At 41.3% G+C, this 21,894-nt stretch overlaps 1 protein-coding gene across 2 annotated transcripts in view; it reads right to left on the bottom strand.

The window, feature by feature from the left end:
- The window catches only part of SORCS3 (sortilin related VPS10 domain containing receptor 3), a 596,149-nt gene that overhangs the window by 398,067 nt on the left and 176,188 nt on the right, over nucleotides 1-21,894 (bottom strand). For both annotated transcript variants that reach the window (XM_086680815.1, XM_086680814.1), the window contains exon 2: nucleotides 16,657-16,724. In XM_086680815.1, coding sequence (XP_086536941.1) covers nucleotides 16,657-16,724 — 68 coding nt within the window. The remainder of the gene's footprint in view (nucleotides 1-16,656; nucleotides 16,725-21,894) is intronic.

Genomic DNA, 21,894 nt, shown 5'->3' with positions numbered 1-21,894 from the left:
GAGACACAGAATCTGATTCAGGCTCCAGGCTCTGAGCTGTCAGCACAGAGCCCGACATGGGGCTCGAACCCACGAACCATGAGATCATGACCTGAGCTGAAGTTGGACACTTAAATGACTGAGCCACCCAGGTGCCCCATTAAAAAAAAGTTTTATGCAAGCCTCATAGTAACCACAAAGAAAAAAACCTTAGGTAAATACAAAAAATAAATAAATAAAGGAATCAAAGTATATCACTACATATAATCATCAGGAAGACAGAGGACGAAAAAGAACTACAAAACAGAAGACATTAACAAAATGGCAATGGTAAGTCCTTACTTATCAATAGTTACTTTAAATTTAAATGTTTTAAACTCACCAATTAAAATATAAAGAGTAGCTGAATGTATTTTTTTCTAAAAAAGATCTAATTATATGCGGCCTAGGAGAGACTGACTTCACATTTAAGAACACTAAATGTGGAGGATGGAAAATGATATTCCATATACATGGTAGCCAAAGAGCAGAAGGGTGCCTATATTTATGGCAATCAAAACTGTCACAAGAAAAAAAGAATGTCATTACATAATTTTAAATGGGTTAATTCAATAGGAAGATACAGAAATTATAAATATATATGCATCCAACATTAGAGCACTTAAATATATGAAGCAAACACTGACATAACTGAAGGAATAAATAGACAAGAACCCAATACTAGGAAGAACCTTCAATATCCCAGTTTCAATAGTTGATAGATCATCCAGAAAGAAAATCAATAAAGAAACAGACTTGAACAACACTACAGACCAAGTAAATCTAACGGACATAGATGAAACATTCCATCCAACAGCAGCACCCAGAACATTCTCCAGAACAAATCATAGACTAGGTCACAAAACAAGGATTAACAAGTGTAAGAAGATAAAACTTATTCCAAGTATCTTTTCTGACCACAGTGGAATTAAATTAGCAATCAGTAACAAAAGGAAAAGTAAAAATAAAAAAATCACAAATACATGGAAATTAAATATACGCTCTTAATCAATGGGTCAAAACAAAAAGGCAAATTAGAAAATATCTTGAGACAAGCCAAAACAGAACATACCAAAACTTCTGGAGTGAAGCAAAAGCAGCAGTGAGAGAGAAGTTTATAGCCATAAGCACATGGATTAAAAAAGATCATCTTAAAAAAGTTAACATTACACCCCAAGGAACTAGGAAAAGAAAAAGAAACTAAGCCCAAAGTTGGCAGAAGGAAGAAAATAATAAAGTTAAGAGCAGAAATCAATAAAATAGAAACTAAAAAATAATTAAATAACTGGCAAAACTAAGAGTTGGTTTTTTGAAGATATAAAAAACCAAAAGGTCTTCAGTTAGACTAAGAAACAAAGAAAAGGCTCAAATATATAAATTCTAAAATATTAGCGGAACCATTACAGATGTCACAGAAATAAAAAAAAAAAGATTATAAGAGACCATTATGAACAACTGCATGCCAAGACACTGGAAAAACTAGAAGGAATGGATAAATGCCTAAAACATATGACATACCAAGACTGAACCCCCCTCCCCAATAGAAAATTTGAACAGACCAATAACAAACAGAGAGACTGAAATAATCAGAAAACTCCCAATAACAACAAAAAAAGCCCAGAACCAGATGGCTTCATAGGTGAGCCCTACCAAACATTTAAAGAATCAAAACTAATCCTTCTTGAACTTTTCCAAAAAACAGAAAAAGAAGAAATTCTTCCAAACTCATTTTCTGAAGCCAGCATCACTCTGATACCAAACCCAGGCAGAGATACCACAAGAAAAGAAAACTACAGGCCAATATCTCTGATGAACATATATGCAAAAATCACCAACAAGATATGAACAAAAACCTAATTTACAACACATTTAAAGGATCATATACCATAACCAAGTGGGATTTATCCCTGGCATGCAAGGAAGGTTCAATATATGCAAATCAATCAATGTGGTACACCACATTAACAGAATAAAAGATAAAAATTGCATGATCATCCCAAGGAGTGCAGAAAAAGCATCTGATAAAATTCAATATCCTTTCACACCCACCAAAAAAGTTTCAACAACTGAGTCATAGAAGGAACTTAGTCATCACAATAGAGGCCATGTATGAAAAATCCATAGCTAATCTCTCACTCAATGGGAAAAAACCATGCTCACCACTGCTATTCAACATGGCACCAGAAGACCTAGCCAGAACAATTAAGGGGGGAATAAGGAATAAAAGGCAATCAAATCCAAGGAAAAAGTAAAATTATCTGTTTGCAGACAACATGTTATTATAACATTACATATATATGTGTGTGTGTGTGTGTGTGTGTGTGTGTGTGTGTGTATGAACCCTAAAGACTCAAGAAAAAAACCATTAGAACTGATACACAAATTCAACAAAGTTGAAGGATACAAAGTCAACATACAAAAATGAGTTGTATTTCTCTCTTCTTTGTTGAGATAAAATGGACATATAACATCTTCCTGGTGTGCAAAATGGTGATTTGATATTGTACATACTGTGAAATGATCACCATAATAAGTCTAGTAAATATCCATCATCACTACACATAGTTATAAACTGTGTTTCTTGTGATGACAACTTTTAAGATGTATACTCTTAGTAACTTTCAAATATGCAGTACAGTATTATTAACTACAGTCATCATGCTGTACATTATGTCCCCAGTTCCTATTAATTTTATAACTACCAGACTGTATCTTTGAACACCTTCACCCATTCTGCGCACCCCCTTCCACCCCAGCCTCTGGCAACCACCAATCTGTTTTCTACATCTGTGAATTTGCTTTCTTTGTTTGTTATTAAACTCCACATATAAGAAGGCTCCTATGGCATTTGTCTTTCTCTGTCTCTTACTTCACTTAGCATAATGCTCTCAAGGTCCATCCACACACTAACAATGAACTATCCACAAAGGAAATTAACAAAATCTCATTTATAATAACATCAAAATGAATACTTAGGAATAAACTTGGCCAAAGAGGTAAAAGACCCATACGCTGAAAACTATAAAACATTGATGAAAGAAATGAAAGCAAATACCAATAAATGGAAAGACAGATGTGTTGAGATTAGACAAATTATTATTATTAAAATGTCATACCACTCAAAGTGATCTATAGATTCAATGTAATCTCTATCAAAGTCCCAATGAAATTTTACACAGAAATAGAAAAAAATAATCCTAAAATTATTCATGTGAAACCACAAAAGACCCAAAATAGCCAAAGCAATTTTGAGAAAAAAAAATAGCTGGGGGCATCACACTTCCTAATTTCAAAATATATTACAGAGCCAAAGTATTCAAAACAATATAGCATTGGCATAAAAATTGACCTCTAGAGACCAGAAATAGATCAACTCATATACGGTCAACTAATCTTCAACAAAAATGCCAAAATATAGAATTAACAAAGAAAAGGCTTTTTAAGAAACAGTATATGGGAAATTTGGTAACCACCCCTAAAAGAATGAAACTAGACCCTTATCTTACACCATACATGAAAATCAACTCAAAATGAATTGAAGACTTAAGCATATGACCTAACACCATAGAACTGCTAAAAAAAATTGCTAGAAGAAAAAAATAGGCGAAAAGTTTCTTGCCATTGGCTTTGGCAATGATTTATTGCATATGGCACCAAAAGCACAGGCAACAAAAGCAAAACTAAGCAAGTAGGATTACATCAAACTAAAAAGCTTCTGCACAGCAAAGGTAACCATCAACAAAATGAAAAGGCAACCTACGGAATGAGAGATATTACTTGCAAATCATATAACATTGTGATAAATGGTTAATATTCAAAACATATAAAGAATCCCTATAACTCAATACCAAAAAAAAAATAGACCAATTAAAATATGAACTAAAAACTGAATAGACATTTAGATATTTCTCCAAAGAAAACATACAAAATGGCCAACAGGTATATGAATAGGTCCTCAACATCACTAATTATCAGGGAAATGCGAATCAAAACCACAATGAGATATCACTTCCTACCTATTAGTATGTAGATTCACAAGGAAACAAGAGATAATACACGCTGGTGATTATGTGGTGGGACGGGAACCCCCACACACTGTTGGTGGGTATGTAAACTAGTACGGCCACTATGGAAAACAGTATGGCAGTTTTACTATCATATGCTCCAACAATACCACTTCTGACTGTATATCCATTTGAATTTAAATATGAATCTGAAAGGGATATCTGTACTCCATTGCATCATTTTTCACAAGAGCCAAGACATGGAAGCAACATAAATGTCCACTGATGGAGAATCAATAAAGAAAATGTAGTATACGCATACAATGGAACATTAAGTCTTAAAAAAAGGACATCCTGCCATTTGCAACAACATAAATGATACTGGAGGACATTACGCTAAGTGAAATAAACCAGACACAGAAGTACAAATACATGATACTGCTTGAATAAGGAATCTAAAATAATCAAATTCATAGAAGCAGGGAATGTTATGGTGGTGGCCAGGGACTGGAAGAAGAAATGGGGAGGTATTAATCAAATGGTACAAAGTTCTAAATTATACAAGATAATCATGTCTTAGACATCTGCCGTATAGCATAAAGCTATAGTTAACAATACTGTATTGCAGACTTAAAAATGTGTTAATATGGTAAGAACTTGTGTTAAGAGTTCTTATCACAAAAAATAATAATGAATAAAGAAGGCAGCAGGAAACTTTACAGGTGATGGATATGTTTATGACAGAGGTTGGGGTGACAGCTTCACTTACCTCCAAATTCACCAAGTTTTATATATATATATATATATATATATATATATATATATATATATACACACACACACACACACACATACATATATATTAAATATGTACAGCTTCTTGTATTTCAATAATATATCTAAAGTGTATTTTTAAGTGGGCAAAAGAAATGAACAAACATTTCACCAAAGACAATATACAGATGCTAAGTAGGCACATGAAAAGATGTTCAACATCATCAGCTATCAAGGATGCAAATTCAAACCACAATGAGATATTACTGCCTCCCTCTTACCATGGCTAAAATTAAAAGTAGTGAAAAAGCCTTGCTGACAAGGCTATAAAAAACTGGATCATTCAGACATTGTTGGTAGGAATATAAAATGGAACAGCGACTCTGAAAAGGTTTGTCAGTTTCTTCTAAAACTAAACACACAACTACGACATGACCCAGAAATCACACTCCCAAGCAGCTGTCCCAGAGGAATGAAAACTTATCTCTGCACAAAGACCTGTACTCATATGTTCATAACAGCATTATCTGCAACAACAAAAAACTGGGAAATAGCCAAATGTCCTTCAACAGGTAAAAAGTTAAACCACCTGCAGTACATACATACGTGGAATACTCCTCAACAATAAGTACAAACTATTGATACACCGCAATCTGGGTGAGTCTCCAGGGAATTACACTAAGTGAAAATGGTAACGCCCAAAGGTTACATACTGTATGATTCCATTTCTTTAACCATTTTGAAAGAAAACATTTTATTTTTTTTTTTCAACGTTTATTTATTTTTGGGACAGAGAGAGACAGAGCATGAACGGGGGAGGGGCAGAGAGAGAGGGAGACACAGAATCGGAAACAGGCTCCAGGCTCTGAGCCATCAGCCCAGAGCCTGACGCGGGGCTCGAACTCACGGACCGCGAGATCGTGACCTGGCTGAAGTCGGACGCTTAACCGACTGCGCCACCCAGGCGCCCCAAAAGAAAACATTTTATAAACGGAGAACAGATCAGAGGTTGCCGAGGTTTAGTGATGAAGGGTCTGGGGAAAGAGAGGTAGATGTGATTATAAAAGGGGAACACGAGAGATTCTTGTAATGCAACTGTTCAGTACCTTCACTACAGTGGTGGATAGACAAACCTACACACACACACACACACACACACACGAGAACAACAAATTTGTGTAAGATTGATGATTGTATCAATGTCAATGCACTGTTGTGATATTATAGTTTGATAAAATATTACCATTAGAGAGACTGGGTAGAGAGTACACAAGCTCAATCTGTATCATTTCTTAAAGCTGTATGTGTATCTTCATTTGTCTCACAAAAATTTCAATTGAAAGTGTATATGATCACAAATGTCACACTCATCCCATAGAACACTCTGTACTCAACAACCATAAATGGAATGAGTGAGAATTTGCAGATGATTAAGAGCATTTTACCTGCTGCATCTCTGGGTGAGGTGGTGGGAAGGAGGTATGCCAAAAATTGAGAATTTTTGGCAACATGTCTAATTAATCACAATGCCATCATTTATGGAGACTATTGGGACTATGGTACGTTGTCTAAAGTTCAGGAGAACAGATATGGCAATGCAGCATCCAAAACTGAGAAGGTGCTCACTAACTAGACCCCGAACTGAAAATTATTTGGGGAGGCAGTATGACAAAGTCAGACAAGCATGTATTTTTGTTTTACAGGGGTGAGGTCAAACTTAATCTCCATTACTTGCTGATTATAAAAACCTCAGATTCATCTCTACCAAAATGGAATAAAATCCTTGCAAGGTTGTTATAAGTGGTATCTTTACAAGTAAAGCTCCTAGACATTCCCTAACACATTCTAAATTAGTCTTTTAAATTAATAGTACAAGTGAAGGGATGCTCTTTAAAATGTAGTGTATTTTAAGTCTCCTTTATATTAGAATACCTCAGAAAACATTTGATACCCTTGAAGGTTATTGGTCTAGTATTCCCAAAACTCTTCCCTAGTTTTTTTTTTTCTAGTGGTCCCAGTCTCCCTATGCACAGGAATGAATAAGAAAGCCAGCCTAGACTGGGAATTTCTCACCCCCAAACATAAAGTTTTGCATGCTTGACTCAAGGGGGCCTTCCAATTCTCTATTGGGAATTTAAATCACGGAGAAGGTTGTTGTCATATTATGGCAGCTCACTAGAGAGTAGAACCATGGCATTCAGATGCTGTGGTCCCTGGAGATGCAGAGAATAGAGTCATGACATACCATGGTCCCGAGAGAGGCCTAGGATTTTGGTCCTTCCTGGAGTCTTCCTGTTACCTGTTCCTCCAAACGCTGAGTGATCCCAGTATCCTTCCAACAAATCCTACATCTCGCCTAAATTAGTGATTACTTCTATTGCTTGCAACCAAGTATTATGAATAGAAAGCCTTCCAAAATCACCTGGAAACTATTTCCCATTTGTTGGCCCTTCCAAACCCCCAGGGAACCTGGATTCCCAGCTGCCAACTCAGCCTCACAGGGTTCATCTCAAGCACAACTCCACAGATAGCAGCACCTTGTAACCATTCTCTTGTGGTACCACTCTCTAAAATCAATGTTAATTGCCAATTAAACAAGTTTGATGCTGACAGAATGTGAGCTAATTAGTAAGTGCCAGAGCTCATTCCAATTATTAACCTTTATGGTTGTCATTTATAAAGATGAGGGCATGAATGACTGTGCTTCTCATTGTGAACCAGACATAAGGATAATAGATACAAGGGAAAGGTGCTACGCTAAGGGGGAATTCCCCACAACAAGTTTTTATGCACTTTTCAGAAGTAAAGATGGCCATGACCTCTCTTAGGTCGACAGTTATATCAGAATCAAGAGGGGAGCTCTTTAAAAACTATAAACAACTTGGGGAGCCTGGGTGGTTCAGTCGGTTAAGCATCTGACTCTTGGTTTCAGTTCAGGTCATGATCTCACGGTTTGTGGTTTCAAGCCCTGCATCTGGCTCTGTGTTGACAGTACAAAGCCTGCTTGGGATTCTCTCTCTCTGCCCCTCCTCCACTCTCATTTTTTTCTTCCTCTCTCTCAAAATAAATAAACTTAAAACTATAAACAACTAGATCTTCACCCCCAGAAACTGGCTCAATAGGTTTGGAATGAGGCCCAGGAGACTGGCTTGTCTTATATTTCCCAGGTGATTTTCATGATCCACCAGAATTGAAAATCACTTAGACAAACATCCAAGAAACCCATTCCTAGTCCCCAGTGCAACCCCATGGCTATAGATCTCTTATGAAATATGAATGGTGGCTGAGCTAGAAAAGCCAGGAAAGAGTGATTACTAATGTAACAGCAAGAGCAGGGGGCTACTAAGAATGGAGAGACCTAGATTTGGGTCCCAGATCTGAATCAGTGAGCACCAACCCATTCGGGACCTTAGTTCATCCATCCGTAAAATGGAATGTTCAATGCACAGGCTTCACATTCCTCCCAGAAACAGGAGACGTGCCAGGCATTCATGTGGGCAGTGACTACAAATAGTATACCAGTTTAAGAGATAAGTACCACTGAAAGGGGGAGCTTTTAAAGATAAACCCTATCTACGTATTGCATTTTAAGACTTAACTTTAGCTCTAATTTGGGTACAAAGCATTTAGACAGCAAGGTGTGAAACGCCTCCTTTGTAAGTTCAGCAATTCTTGAAAAGAAACCTCACAGACATGTGAAGGAGAAAACAGAACATGTCTTTTTACCAGTTTATTGCTTCCCAAATAATATCGAGGGCAGTGGTCTTTGTGGGGAAGCTGCCAAAGGCCTCCAGAAGACATTTACGGTGGACGTCCAATAAAGTAATTGACCACCAAATGATGAGAAAGTAACCATGAAAGCTTGACTACCTTATCTTTATAGGCGTTGTATATACATAAGCAGGAATAGGGTTGGTAAAAATCCACTCTCCTATAAACTTGGTAATAGATAGGCTCTATGTGAGTTGAAAATTTTCCTCTTTTTTTTTTCCCTTGGGTTTTAAACCAAATTCCAAGGATCCACCTATCATAGTGTTACACACGTGGACATCTGGCAGGGAAATAAATTATGGCTTACCTTAGAGAGTAGGGAAATGCATCCATTTATAAATGTTATTTTAGAAGGGACTGTCTGATCCTGTTTACTTATTAACTTCATTAGAAAGCTAATGAATCTCCTGCTGGGAAAATGAGAGGGAGCACAGGCTGGGGAAAGGGATGGGCAGAATTTCACACCCCTTCTCCAAATGGTGAGGTTATTTATGATTGCGATAAAATGGCACTGCATTTGGATGAAAGCGAAAACAACATAAAATAACAATCAACAGACATGATCCATACAAAAGTGTTACATTCTCTCAGCCACTGGACAAAAATCAAGATTTATACATGTCTGGGTCCTGCCTCATGGAAGACAAAAAGACTAGGCCATAAAAAGAACCCCTCTTTCCCATAATAAATAGGAAAACAACAAATCTGCAATCCAGACCCCATTCTCCAGTATTCTCATTTCTCTATTCTCTAACAAAGTAAGATATTTGAGGGCTCAATATTTAGGGCAAACCCCTTTCTCATTCTGTTTTTTGGAACAAAGACTTTCACAAGTTGAGTGATGCTCCCTTCGTTTAATGAATTTAAATTAAGTAGTTTGGAGAGGTGTTCTAGCTAATACCTGCCAACTGGCCACTATCCATCAGTGAGCGGCATGGCATGTCAGCAGCGTTGTGTATGTGTTGTTAACAATACCTGATTTTTTAAGGAAGGTGGCTATGCTCGGGAGTGAGGGCGTTATCCGTTGCGCATCATAAATCCCACTGTGTGGGCTTCTTGTTTGATTTCCCAAGGTGGAAGAATCTGTGGACTTGGGAGTTGAAAGAGACTTGAGAGATCATTTCACCTCATACCTTTGTTTATGAGGAAGCAGAAGGATGGCAAGAGTAATCCAATTTTCTGGTAACTGAGATGGGCCAGAACCAGGCTTTCTCCTAGATCACTGGTTCCTGGTCCTACATGATGTTAAGAGGCCACTAGGGCACTTCGAAAATTATACATCCGGAGTAATCCTCAGCCTTACTAAATTGGAATCTCTTGGGTAGGACCCAGCAATTTAGATTTTTAGCACATTCCACAAGAAATTGTGAGGATATGCCAAATTTGAAAAACATGCATGATCTCACTCTGACTTCCATGTTAAGTACTTGGACGGTAACAAACCTCTTCAATGTGCTTAGATTCCCTTATGGTTGCATTAAAAAGAAAATAACCAGTAACAGATGAGTTAACTCAACACTATGTTAGGGGAACTTAAATCAGATTGTGGTTTGTATCCTATACTCCAAATCATTATCAGCATCTGGTGTAGAAAAACCAAGAAATATATTCACCTTGCACTTTTGCTAAGCACAGATTAGTATGCAAAGAGGAAGACTCCACAGTGTTCTCTCAAAAGAAGTGTATCATGTCCAGGCCTTACATGCTTAGGATTCTAGATGTGCTCTGCACCCTGCCCTCCTAAAGTTACCAGCACAACTGTCATGTGGAACCAGGTGGAAGCTGCTGAGCTAGGCAGATGTGGACCTATCAACAGATGTTACTGTTTATATTAAGTAATGACTAGATTACAGGCATTTTGCATTACATGTACCATCTCAGTGACTTATCACAAAGCTCTCACAAGACAGGTCTTACTGTCATCCCATTATATTGGTACGTAAATGAGGCTGAGAGAAATTAAAACATTGCTCAAGGTGGTATAACTAATAAGCAGTAGAGCTGGGATTCACATCCAGGCAGTCTGAATCCAGGACCGACTCCTTATCCACTACTCATATTCAATCCCACCAATTACCCGGTGTTTCCGAGAACCATGGGAACCAATGGTACAGGAGAGAGGCTTTCCTATTAAGAGTTTCACACCCTAACAGAGAAATAAATGTTTTATATTAAACAGCAAAACAAAAAAATAGGTGCCATATTGATCACTTCTCTAAGTCCTTCCTTGAATTATTTTGCATCCTTTATAGAATGAGACGGGTGGTAATAAAAATATAAGTATTTCTATAGCAGGGCAACTTCTAGCAGAATGCACTGTATTTTGTATATACACATTATTCGTGCATATGCCTGATGTTGGTTCCTAGTACATCAATCTTACCTCTCAACAAAACGAAACATTCCTCGAGAATAACAAGCATGACATAATTATCCTGCATCCCCCAGCAATGAGCACAGGGTTGCTTATATAATTGATGCTCAATTAATATCTGTTCAATTGAATGCTCTGTGACCCATTCAGGAGCTTTCACCAGATTTATTACTACTGAAAGCAAATAGAAGGAGGCCCCAGTTCTAGGGAGAGGATTTCACAGCCTGTATCATCAGCCCAGCCTTCGGGACTTCACATATGAAGAGCCTAGCGAATAGGACGGGAAGTTTTTAATTAACAGCCTAACAAAAAAATGTCATTCCAATCTGCAGTTTTGTTTCCATTAATTCACTCAGATTCAGCAGCAATTCCACTAAGGAATTGGGGTGAGCAGCTGCAGAGGGAGGGAAACACATAAATAAATCATGAGTGTCATTAAAATTTGTAAACTAATAACTTCTGGGAAGTCTTAGCAATTATTATCAGGGTTTTCTTGGCAAACAAAAAATTAATAAATCCAAAGGTCTCCATTTGCTATTAAAAAAAATACAGCATCCCCCAGAAAGGTCACTGACAGAACAATTAGGGGAGGAAATAAATGGTCCAGCCAACAGCTTGCAAACCGGATGAAAAGTCACTGGATTCCCCAGTGGCAGGAGGATGAGACAACTCAATATAAGGAAAGCGACAGGCCAAGGCAAGGCTGATGCTGCAACCGATTTGGGGCCACTGGTACTTCAGTTCAGCTCTCCAAGCCCTTCTTTAGTGTAGCCCAAGTGCTATGTGTTATAGATCCAGAAACATGAAAGGCACATGGTCCCTGATCTTGGGAAGCTCACAGGCTGGAAACAAATCACAACACAGTGTAAGTGGTGCCAGTGGTAAGCAGAACAGGGGCACCCCACTCGGGGAGGAGGGGCAGGGAAGCTTCCCAGGAGGATGAGCCCAGGAGGTGGTATGCTCCACAAACACCTTACCCAGGAACTCCTCTCTCTGCTCTCTGGGCCCTAGGAAAAACGGCTGAGCAACCTGGTTGCTTTTCTAAGGGCACAACGTGTCTCACACTGTTGTCAGGAAGAGGAGCCAGCACCAAGAAGCAGATCAATTACCAGATTCCATAGGATTACCAACCCTCCCTGAGCGTTTTCCACGGGTGGGCACTGTATACCAGGCACTATGCTAGGCAGTTCACACATTGTATTTCATGTGAAACATCATAACCACACTATGAGGTGGGCACCCGTATAATCCTCATTGTACAGTAAGGAAATGGAGGCACAGAGAGGTGAAGAAACTTGTTCAAAGTCACTCCGTGGCTAAGTGGAGGAGTGTGGACTTGAACCCAGGCCACCAGTCTCCGAGCTTCTATTCTTAATTACATCGATGAGCAGGAAACAGATCAACTAATGCTCAGCCTTTAGATCTGAACTTATTTCTCCTTTTTTGGGTCAGGCTTCTATCAAATCTAACAGTACTGGGGGCCAGCATCACTCTTGACTGATGGGCAACCTCCAGATTTGACACATTATGGACTGAAAACACCCCGAAAGTGAAGCCCTGGGTCTTTTAAAAAAATATCAGTCCCCAACCTCCTTAAGTCTATAAGCATGAATTCTCTATGGAAAATGTCCATTGACTAAAGGATACAAACAGATGGTTGTGCTAATAACCAGTTATTAATATACAGACATCCTTGCATTGGTAGAGAAAAAATTAGACCCTCCCCCCAGGATAACAGCACCGAGGAGTTTCAGAAAGAATGTCGTGAGGGCTTAAGACACCCCTACCCTACTGAATGCTTTTCAACAGTCTTTTGTCTATTTAGAAGTAGATGGCCTCTGAATTATTAATCCGGTGAGGCGAATAATTATATCCCACTGTAACCTGGCAGGGAGTGTCATCTTGTCATGACAGCTGCTGCTCCAGGCTCCTCTGCTGTACAGAAAATTGAAGAAGAATCCCCTAAATTCAATTTCAACTTGGTTAAGCATGTTGGGCCAAATCACAAAACTGAAAGGGTGCGTGTTTAATTTAGTTTCTTTTTCTCTGTACACTGTGTTAGTAAGGAAGATCACAGTGCTCTAGGCTTTAACTGCAAAATACATCATCATTATCGGGACAGAAAAGAGGATGGGAGACACAGATCTCTAGGGGATGAGCAGGAAAGACAATGCAAGGTTTGAAGAAATGCTGTGAGGCCCCAGCACATTGGAAAATTCCCCCCGAAGGATAGAAACAGCCCCTTTTCTCTCTCTAGCTCTATGCAGGGGTTGCTAAGCAGGGCTTTATCAGACCCATGAACCCTTGGAAACAGAGCACAAAAACACATTCATATGTAACAATTATCCAGAGGGAAAGCCTACAATATCTACCAGCATTCCAAATCCTTATAAGGTCACACCATATGAATCTGTTATCTGCAAACCATCCTTAGGGTAACACTCTTTGGTTTGGCCCCTTCTGTGAACATGAAGAGACCCACCCAAACGTTCCCTCCCTGGTCCAAGACCAGCTGCTCTCTCTTCCTGCTGCTTGGCTCCCTTTTCTCCTGCAGCTCAGGCTTACCTGCCCTTTTCCCTTGTAGTAAGGATGTTTTTCCACTTCTCACTTGCCAAGTCACATCCCACCCATAAGTCCAACCCCCAGCTCATAGAATCCTGTCTACAGAGGAACATCCTCTTGTTGCTAGAAACCGATACTTCAATTCCCTCTAATCAGCACAAGGAACAACCATCTAAATCACTCTTCTCCCCTCCCTAATCCCCTGAAGATCTCTGCTAATTCATCCATATCACAGAATACATGCCTTGGTGCCCTATAATTTCCATCACATGGACCCCGACATCATTGGATCCTTATAAACAAAGTCAATAATGGGATGAACACTATACAAACACAGAGGGTTATAATAATCAATCATTACAATTAAGTGAACACTTCCTATGTGTGAGCCACTCTTAAGGGTTTTTACATTTATTATTTCATTCAGTCCTTGCAAATCATCCACTAATTCATTGAGCAAACATTTATTAAGTATCTCCTATGTGCCAGATACTGTCCTAGGTGCAGAGAGTATAGCCCTGAATTAAAATGGAAAAAAGTCTCTCTCTACAAGCTTAGATGTTAGTGGTTATAGGCAGACAATAAATCATTCAATAAGTAAAATATTTAGCATGCCAGATGGGGGTAAGTACTAAGGAGGAAAATGCAAGTTGAGTGATGGAATGTGAAGTCCTGGAAAAAGGCCTCCCTGATTAGAGGAACTGAGACGGTAAGGAACAGAGGCACTGCCCGCCCCCCTTGGAGAGGAGCAGGAAAAGGTGGCGGGGGTAAGGGCCGTGGAGGGGACAAGGTGATGTGTCTCAGGGAAGGCAAGAACAATGTGGTTGCAGCAAAGGGGTTTCTGTGCTATCTCCAACTCACATCCAGGGAAGGAGAAATGCACTGAATGGTGACCACCCAGAAAAATATGTTCAACATCCTTACCCCCAGAACCTGTCATGGAGCTTGTTTGACAAAAAAAGGATCTTTCCAGATGCATTTAAGGATCTCAAGATGAGATCGTGCTGGATTATCCTGGGGCCTAACTCCAATGGCAACCTTCCTTATAAGGGACAGGAGAGGAGTGGGCCAAGGAGATGATGTAGGCAGAGAAGGAGGACCATAGCCTTAGCTACAAGGAATGCCAGCAGCCGCCAAGGCTGGAAGGATTCTCTCTAGAGCCTTCAGAGGGAGTGCGGCCCTACAGACACCTTGATTTCAGACTTCCACATTCCAGAACTGAGAGAGAGTACATTTCTGCTGCTTTAGACCAGGCAGTTAGTGGTACGGTGTCACAGCAGCCCCAGAAAACTGATACAAAGAGGTTAAAAAGTTACAGAGCTCTTTGGGTGGGTGAGGTGGGATCTGAATCCTGGCCAGTGCACATCAGGGTGCCCTTAGGCTGCCTATGGTCTCTGGTACACACCAGTGAATATACTGGCTCTTATGACCACAGGCCACACACTTCATTACTTAAGGGCCTCTAGCAATAAGCATGGCCTGGGCCTGGGCATGGGCCCCTGGCTGTGCCTGGCCCACCCCTAGACCTAGCCAAACCTTTCTTGAAATATGGGCTGCCAGGTAGAGCTTCTCCCATTGTAAGGGCAGGATCTTCTGGCTTGTTTTTATTATCCGCCCTCCGAAGGCAGTGCGCGAGTCAGGCTTCAGGTATCACCATAGTATCACTGCGATTGGGCCTGAGAGGAAGTTTTCTGAGGCTCTACTTCCCCGGGAGTCCTGTGTGAGTGGAAATAGGCATGCTCTCATCTATTAGAGAAACAGTGCTTTCTTATATCTCTGCCAATTTTCACTGAGCAGCAAAGTTAGGTTGTGGACATCCTGGGCGAATGGAGGCAGGCCTGAGTCGATATGAGCAATTAACCCCTAAATATTTAATAGATGCTGTGACTGTTCCCCCTTCCTGGGAAACAAACTCTGGCCAGTCCTCTGCAAACAAACAGGTCGGATGAAGAAGAAGCAAGGCACACAGATATTCATGCCCCAGACCACTTCTGCTCCAAGATCCCAGGAAACCCTCAGGACAGAGGTCTGGGATGATGACGCAGCCCAGTGAAGAGTCTTTTGTGACAGTGCCCCCTCCCCAGTGTTTACAAATGAAAAGCAAATGGGACAGACAACACAACCTTCCCAGAGCCTGAAGTGCTGACTCAGAGGGACTGATGGAATTTGCTGTTGCCCCGTCACTGCCCGCAGTGTGCACATGTGCTGTGTAGAGCCGGGCACCAAAGCGCCCCGTGCAGAGAAAGTCCTCAGGCCTCTGCTTCAGTCAAGCTCTCCCGGATCTAACCACCTGCATCCTTCTCTCTGTCCCGTGACCCGCGTCCCGTCAGAGCGGACTTATCCAGCAGGCACAATGGGCACAGTGCCCAGGGCTTACCATACTTTTAAGGATCCACAAACATGTTTCATTTCTTTTAAAGTCCAAACAAAAAATGAACTTTGAGGCTGAAAAAAGTTTCCATATACTATATTAACACACTTATCTTTATGCCATTGCAGCCATAAAATACATATTTCGATATATATTAAAATATATGTATTACCAATATATATTTTAACGTATATTAAATTTATTAAATATATAGTAAATGTTTATTAAATATATAGACGTTAATATACAGTAAGCATTTATAAATATGTATAGTGAATATACTAAAATACATGTATCAAGAAGCCCATGAAGGTCCCCATCTGGACCTGATCCCCACGTGTATCTATTCCCACAAGGACAGGTAAGAACCACAGCATCTCACAGATGCACAGGGCCGGAAATGGTCCTTGGGCCAAGACTCACGCCCAAGGCAAGACTCTCCCCTCAGCAGACTCCCTGACCCACGGCTCTTCTCATTCCGGGCATGCTCCCCTGATCTCTCTAACCAGACGTGTGTCCCTCAAGCAGAACAAAACAGCGCAGGAACGCAGAACCAACAATGGTGCCAAGCAGGCAGAGCTGTGACAGGCCCCCAGAGAGATAAGCAGAGTGCTACGGGAGTTCACAGGTGGGGCTGTCCATTCCACCTGGGGGGCTAAGGGGCTCTTCCACGAGGAGGATTGCTTCCTGCCTCTTCCAAAACGTGCCCCCCAGCCGCGTGGCTGGCATTCTTCAAGTGAGCCAAGCCACAGAAGCTTGTTAAGAACCTCCAATCCACTTACCTCCAGAGTGAGCTCTCAGTCACGCTCCCCAGGTTGAAGTCGTACAGCTTCGTCAGGATAAGTATAACCTGTGATGGGGATGGGGAGGAGGGCAGAGAAGAGGAACAAAAGGGGAGGAAAAAAAAGCAAGCTTACTTTAGTTTGTGTAACAACATACAGTGCATCTCAAATCACCCAGAGGAGGGTTTAGTATTTATCCGTTGAGTGGAGGGGTATTATAGGATCAAGCAAGGGAAAACAATTATTAATTTAATGCATTCCTGTAACTGGTAGCATTTATTTTAATCCTGACGATGCTTTGCATTTGAAGTAAAACATGCCAACAGGAATTAACTGGGTATCGACAGTGGTTTCTCTACATCTGTCCTCCTTCAAGGTGAGGTGCTGCCCGGCTGGCTCTGATCACTCGTACAGCCACCCAGGGATCAGACGATGGGCTTGCTTTTGATCTGGAGATGACTCTGACTTACAGACTTGGACCCAATGGTAAGAAGCAACCGAGCCTAATTCTCTCCACCTACAGATGGGTTCAAAGAGATTCTGTGTTTCCATTACTAGCACCTCAGCAGCCACATCTACTTGAATGGCAGGCAGGCCCAGTCCCCAACATCCCCTGATGCCATCTGCCATCTATCATTTGGCATCTGTCCTCATCATGGAGTAAGAAGCAGGTCATTAGACTCCACTGGACCCCGGGACCACTTTCCTGACATCAGCTGAAATTCAGAAACCCAAAAGGAAGCTGTACATGAAAGAGAGCTGGAGCTTTCTCTAATAGAGTTAGCAGTTTCCTGAAATGGTCTTGGGCCGGTCTGGTCCTCGGCCCTTTAAACTTCTCCAGCTGGGGACCTGGATATCAGACGTTTCCCTGCCTGCCCACTGTGTGCCTGGACAGCGGCTTAGGCACAACTCCGAATCACAAGGATGCCAAGTGCATGCACCTGAATCGATTTTAATCAAAACACAGGTGCCTAATATACAGTGCCTGCCTGCACACGTGATAATCCAGTTACACATAATTGTGTTTATCTAAATTTAATGCACAACTGATTTCACTTTTTTCAGTTCCTTCCCATTCCACGATTTAACTTCCTCCAGTTCATTTGCACAGCAGCCATTAAACTCTTTCCAAGATAATGAATTTCTGCTACCAAGATGGGACTTTCCCATTCTAGGTATCTATTTAAGATTAAAGAAAAATAATCAGCCATTATATTGAACATTTTTATGGCATCTCACTGACAACAGAACACTCACTTTGAGATTTACTAACATCCAACACCCCATGAGGTCTGTCCACACCATTTCCATTACTTTTATGTAAACTAAGAAAAAATTAGAGGCAAGGATGTGACCCATTATAGGTCAGAGAGAGTCCATGGCGAAGTTGGTTTGGGATGTTCAACTTCTCTGCAGGGCCACAATGGAAGGGCTCTTCCCAAGCGTGCATTCTTTGATGGAGAGTGGTGAATGGGCAAGAAACAGCCAAGCCAAGAAAAATATCAATGGCATGGCTATTTGCACAACAGTAAAAGCTACCAAGCTACCTGTCTTATTGACATAGCACAACAGTAAGGAGTGTATATCCATTGCAGAGAACTGCTCCCCAAAGCCACTCAGTGGTTCTTGCCTCTCCCATTCATGGAGTTTTCCTCATTTGTTAAATTCAGGGGCTGATGAAAACAAGGGATTTATCCCCACCTTCCCCAACCAAATGCCTAGGAATGCACCAATAATCCTGTTTGCTGGATAACCCGCACAACAGACTTCACCTCCCCTTTATTTTATCCTCTCTCATCTACAAAGTCGTTCCCACAGTCACTATGTAAAAAACAGGGGTTGGCTATGCGCTGGCCATCCCAAATTCTGGACAAACAAACTCAAAACTATGCTTTTCTAGAAATAGGTCAGAACACCCATCCAGAGCTCTGCAGGAGCAAATTAGGTCATTTCACTTTCTCCCAATATCAAGCCTTCAGGGACATCAAAAAACCTCCAAAAAGTGCAAAGTCCACACAGAGAGAAGAAAGAAGTGTAGGGGGTAAGAGTTCCACTTAACCAATAGGGAGCTTCTAACAAACAACTGGGTCTGGAAAGCCCTGGAAAGAGCCCAGAGCTGTTCTCATTCTATCAGTGTCCTGGTTCCCTCTGCCTCAGGATGAACTTGACTCCTTAGCCTGGTATGTAACACACTACACACACACATATGCACTACCCACACACACGTACTACACACACTCCTCCAACCACTTTTCCCCAGTTCTCAAGACGCTGTCTTCTGCTTTAGCAATCCAAGTTTCTCAAGGCTCTGCAAATAAGCCAAACCTGTTCTCACACCTCTGCTTTCTTTCTTCCATGCTATGTTGTATCAACTGTGCCTCAGCCTTTTATTACCACCTGCACCTGCCTGCCTGTTGTTCAAGAAACAACTTGAAGCCCACCTTCTCTAGGCAGCCTCCTAGGACCATACCAGCCATCAGAGTTATCCCTCTTCTCAAGTCCTATCGCACTTAAAATGGAATTACATAACTTGGCACTTAGTCAAACACTATCCTGTTACCTTCCGGATGTCACAGGATTTGCGTTCCCAGCTAGATTGAGGCGGGGTTCGTATTTTGTACTTCTGTCTCCCTAACAGGCAAGCTCAACATGTCAAAGGTTCCTAAAAATAATCATTTTGAGTCAATAGAAGATAATGGTGTTTTGGTGATGAATCATAGTCTTCAGATGGGAATGGTATTAATCTAGTCTCTTTCCCTCACTGTACAGATGGGGAAACTGATGCACAGAGAAAGGAAGGGACTGGTTAAAGTCTCAATAATGTGTGACCTCGACCAAGTGCCCAGGGCACTGTTCTTCCATGCCATGAGTACAGCTGGAGCTAACAGTCACCAGAAAGCCTTTTAAATGCAGATTCTAAGGTCCCACTCCCAGCAGGTTTGACTTGGTGGGTCCTGAGTGGGGCCTGGAAATCTTCCTGTGGTAACTGGAGAACTACACTTGGGAAAGACTCCATCCCACTATGATTCCTCTCCCAACACTGTTGCTGCAGTGACACCGCCCTTGCACCGTGCTGAGATCCTAACCTAGAAAAGCATCCCGTCCTTTAAATGTAGCTGAACTTCAGAAAGCATGCAGAAAGAGACGTATGAGGAAAATGCCTCCGCAAAATCACCCCTGCATTTCCCAGAGGAAAGGGGTGAATTAGGGCCTGGAAGCTTCCACTCCCCTGGTGCCAGCACAGAAGGGCAGTAATAGAGCGATGAAGAGATGATAATGTAACCTTTAGCCTTGAGATACTCTGTGCCAAGCAAACAAAACCAAGAGGGAAACAAGGCCTGCCCATCCCTGGCTTCTCTCACCACTCAGAGCCTTCCGAACGCCACCAGAGAGGAGGGAATTAGGGAAGAAAACTGAAAGCAGAAGCAATAAAGCCACTAAGCCCCAGACCACGAGGCAAGGACTCAGATCAGAAAGAGAAGATGCGAGTGTGCCTCAGGAATCACCAGCGGGTGGGATGTGGGGTGCGGGAAGGCTAAAGGGCTAATCCTGGATCCACAGCAAAGCCTGACTTGACTCGTCTTCAGAAGACGCCCCCAGATGAGGGCTGGCAGTCAAATCCAGCAAAAGAAAAGCAGAGAGTAAACGTTAACTGAACCCTTACCAGGCAATAAACACTACATGGAGTGCTTCTCAATCCTCACAACAAATTCTTGAGACTAAGCAAGTGTAATATAATATCCCCATTTTACAGATGAGAAAACTGAATCCCAAGCGCTAAGCTAATTGTACCCCCACCCCAGGCACACAACTAGCAGGAGACAGAACCAGCGCTTCCACCCCTGGCTATATGACACACTGTGCTCACTCTGCTCTAATGTGATGCTACTCCAGGCAGCAAGTGTTTATGTGAGCCAGTTGTGTGCAAGACAAGAAGCAGGCACACAGAGAGGAGAAAAGCACACCCTGGCCCTCAAGGAGTTGCACATTCTCTCCTGAAGTTCACAGATACTTACTGGGCTCCTCTTAGGTGAATTGGGAAGGCACCAGCTAAACTCTGGGACTCAGGGAGAGATCCAGAGTTCAAGGCCCAAGGATGAAGGGAACTTCTGTTTTCTTTGTTCTTGGAGAAGGAAATAGGAAACAGAGTTATGGAAGGAGAAAAGACCCAGACAAACTGCTGAGATACCCAGGTTTGCTGAGAGACAAACTGCTGAGAGACCCCCAGGCAGCAGGATTGCTGCCTAAAATGTGAAAATACATTGGAATAATTCATGAGTAAATAGCATTTCTCTCTTAATATAAGCTATACACACACACACACACACACACACACACACACACACACACACACACACAGTATAAAGAGAAATCCGCAGACATGTATGTGTGTGTATATACAAACATAGTTAGAAAGATCTATATAGAGAGAAATGTGTAAACACACACACACACACCCTTAAATTGGTATCTGACATCTCTGGAATTATACTGTGGTCATTTATCTCTTATAGCTTCTATCACATTGGGTCAGTATGACTTTTCCGTATGTCTGACTAGTCTGTTAGATTGTGGCCTCTTTGAGGTTAGAAATCAGGTCTCATTCAATTCTGCATCCTCAATGCACAGCACATCACCTGACACTTGGCAGGCACTACAAGTGAATTATGGATGCAGAACAATAAAAGAAGAGATGAGATGATAAATGTATTTGAGAGGTACAGATAATGTGCTATAAGAGTTGAAAAGAAGAAGCAATTAAGTCCATAGAGTGTGATCAGAAAGGTCTCCATGAAGGAAAGATTACATGAACTGGGACTTAAAGTATGCTAAGAATATGCATAAATTGAAATGGAGCTCATTCACTTTTTTTCTTTTTTTTAATTGAACTGAGATCGATAGAAAAAAAGGAGGGTAGGGGAGGAAGCCATTCCAGTAACAAGAAAAGGTATGGAGGTAGAGTGGCACGGGCCATTAGGGGCAAGAGCAGTCATGTGTTGAATGCAATGTCATGTGTACATGAGCCACTCAGAGACATAGGCCATGTCAAGTTGGGAAAGAAGGCACAAAGGACAATGGGATCATGCAGGAAAGACAGAGGAAGCCCAACCTATGGCCAACTATGGGTAGATAAAAAGTTTTATGAGTGAAGAGGGCGATAACAAGGAGGGACCATATTTACCAAGAGACTTATTATGTGTCTATATGTAATGTATACATAAATATCTAATAAGTAAT

The sequence above is a fragment of the Puma concolor genome, chromosome D2 (assembly GCF_028749965.1).
Source record: "Puma concolor isolate L17-30 chromosome D2, mPumCon1.1.hap2, whole genome shotgun sequence".
NCBI classification, from domain to species: domain Eukaryota; kingdom Metazoa; phylum Chordata; class Mammalia; order Carnivora; family Felidae; genus Puma; species Puma concolor.
Note: the sequence above shows the minus strand (reverse complement) of the source record. Positions and strands in the feature narration are given on the sequence as shown.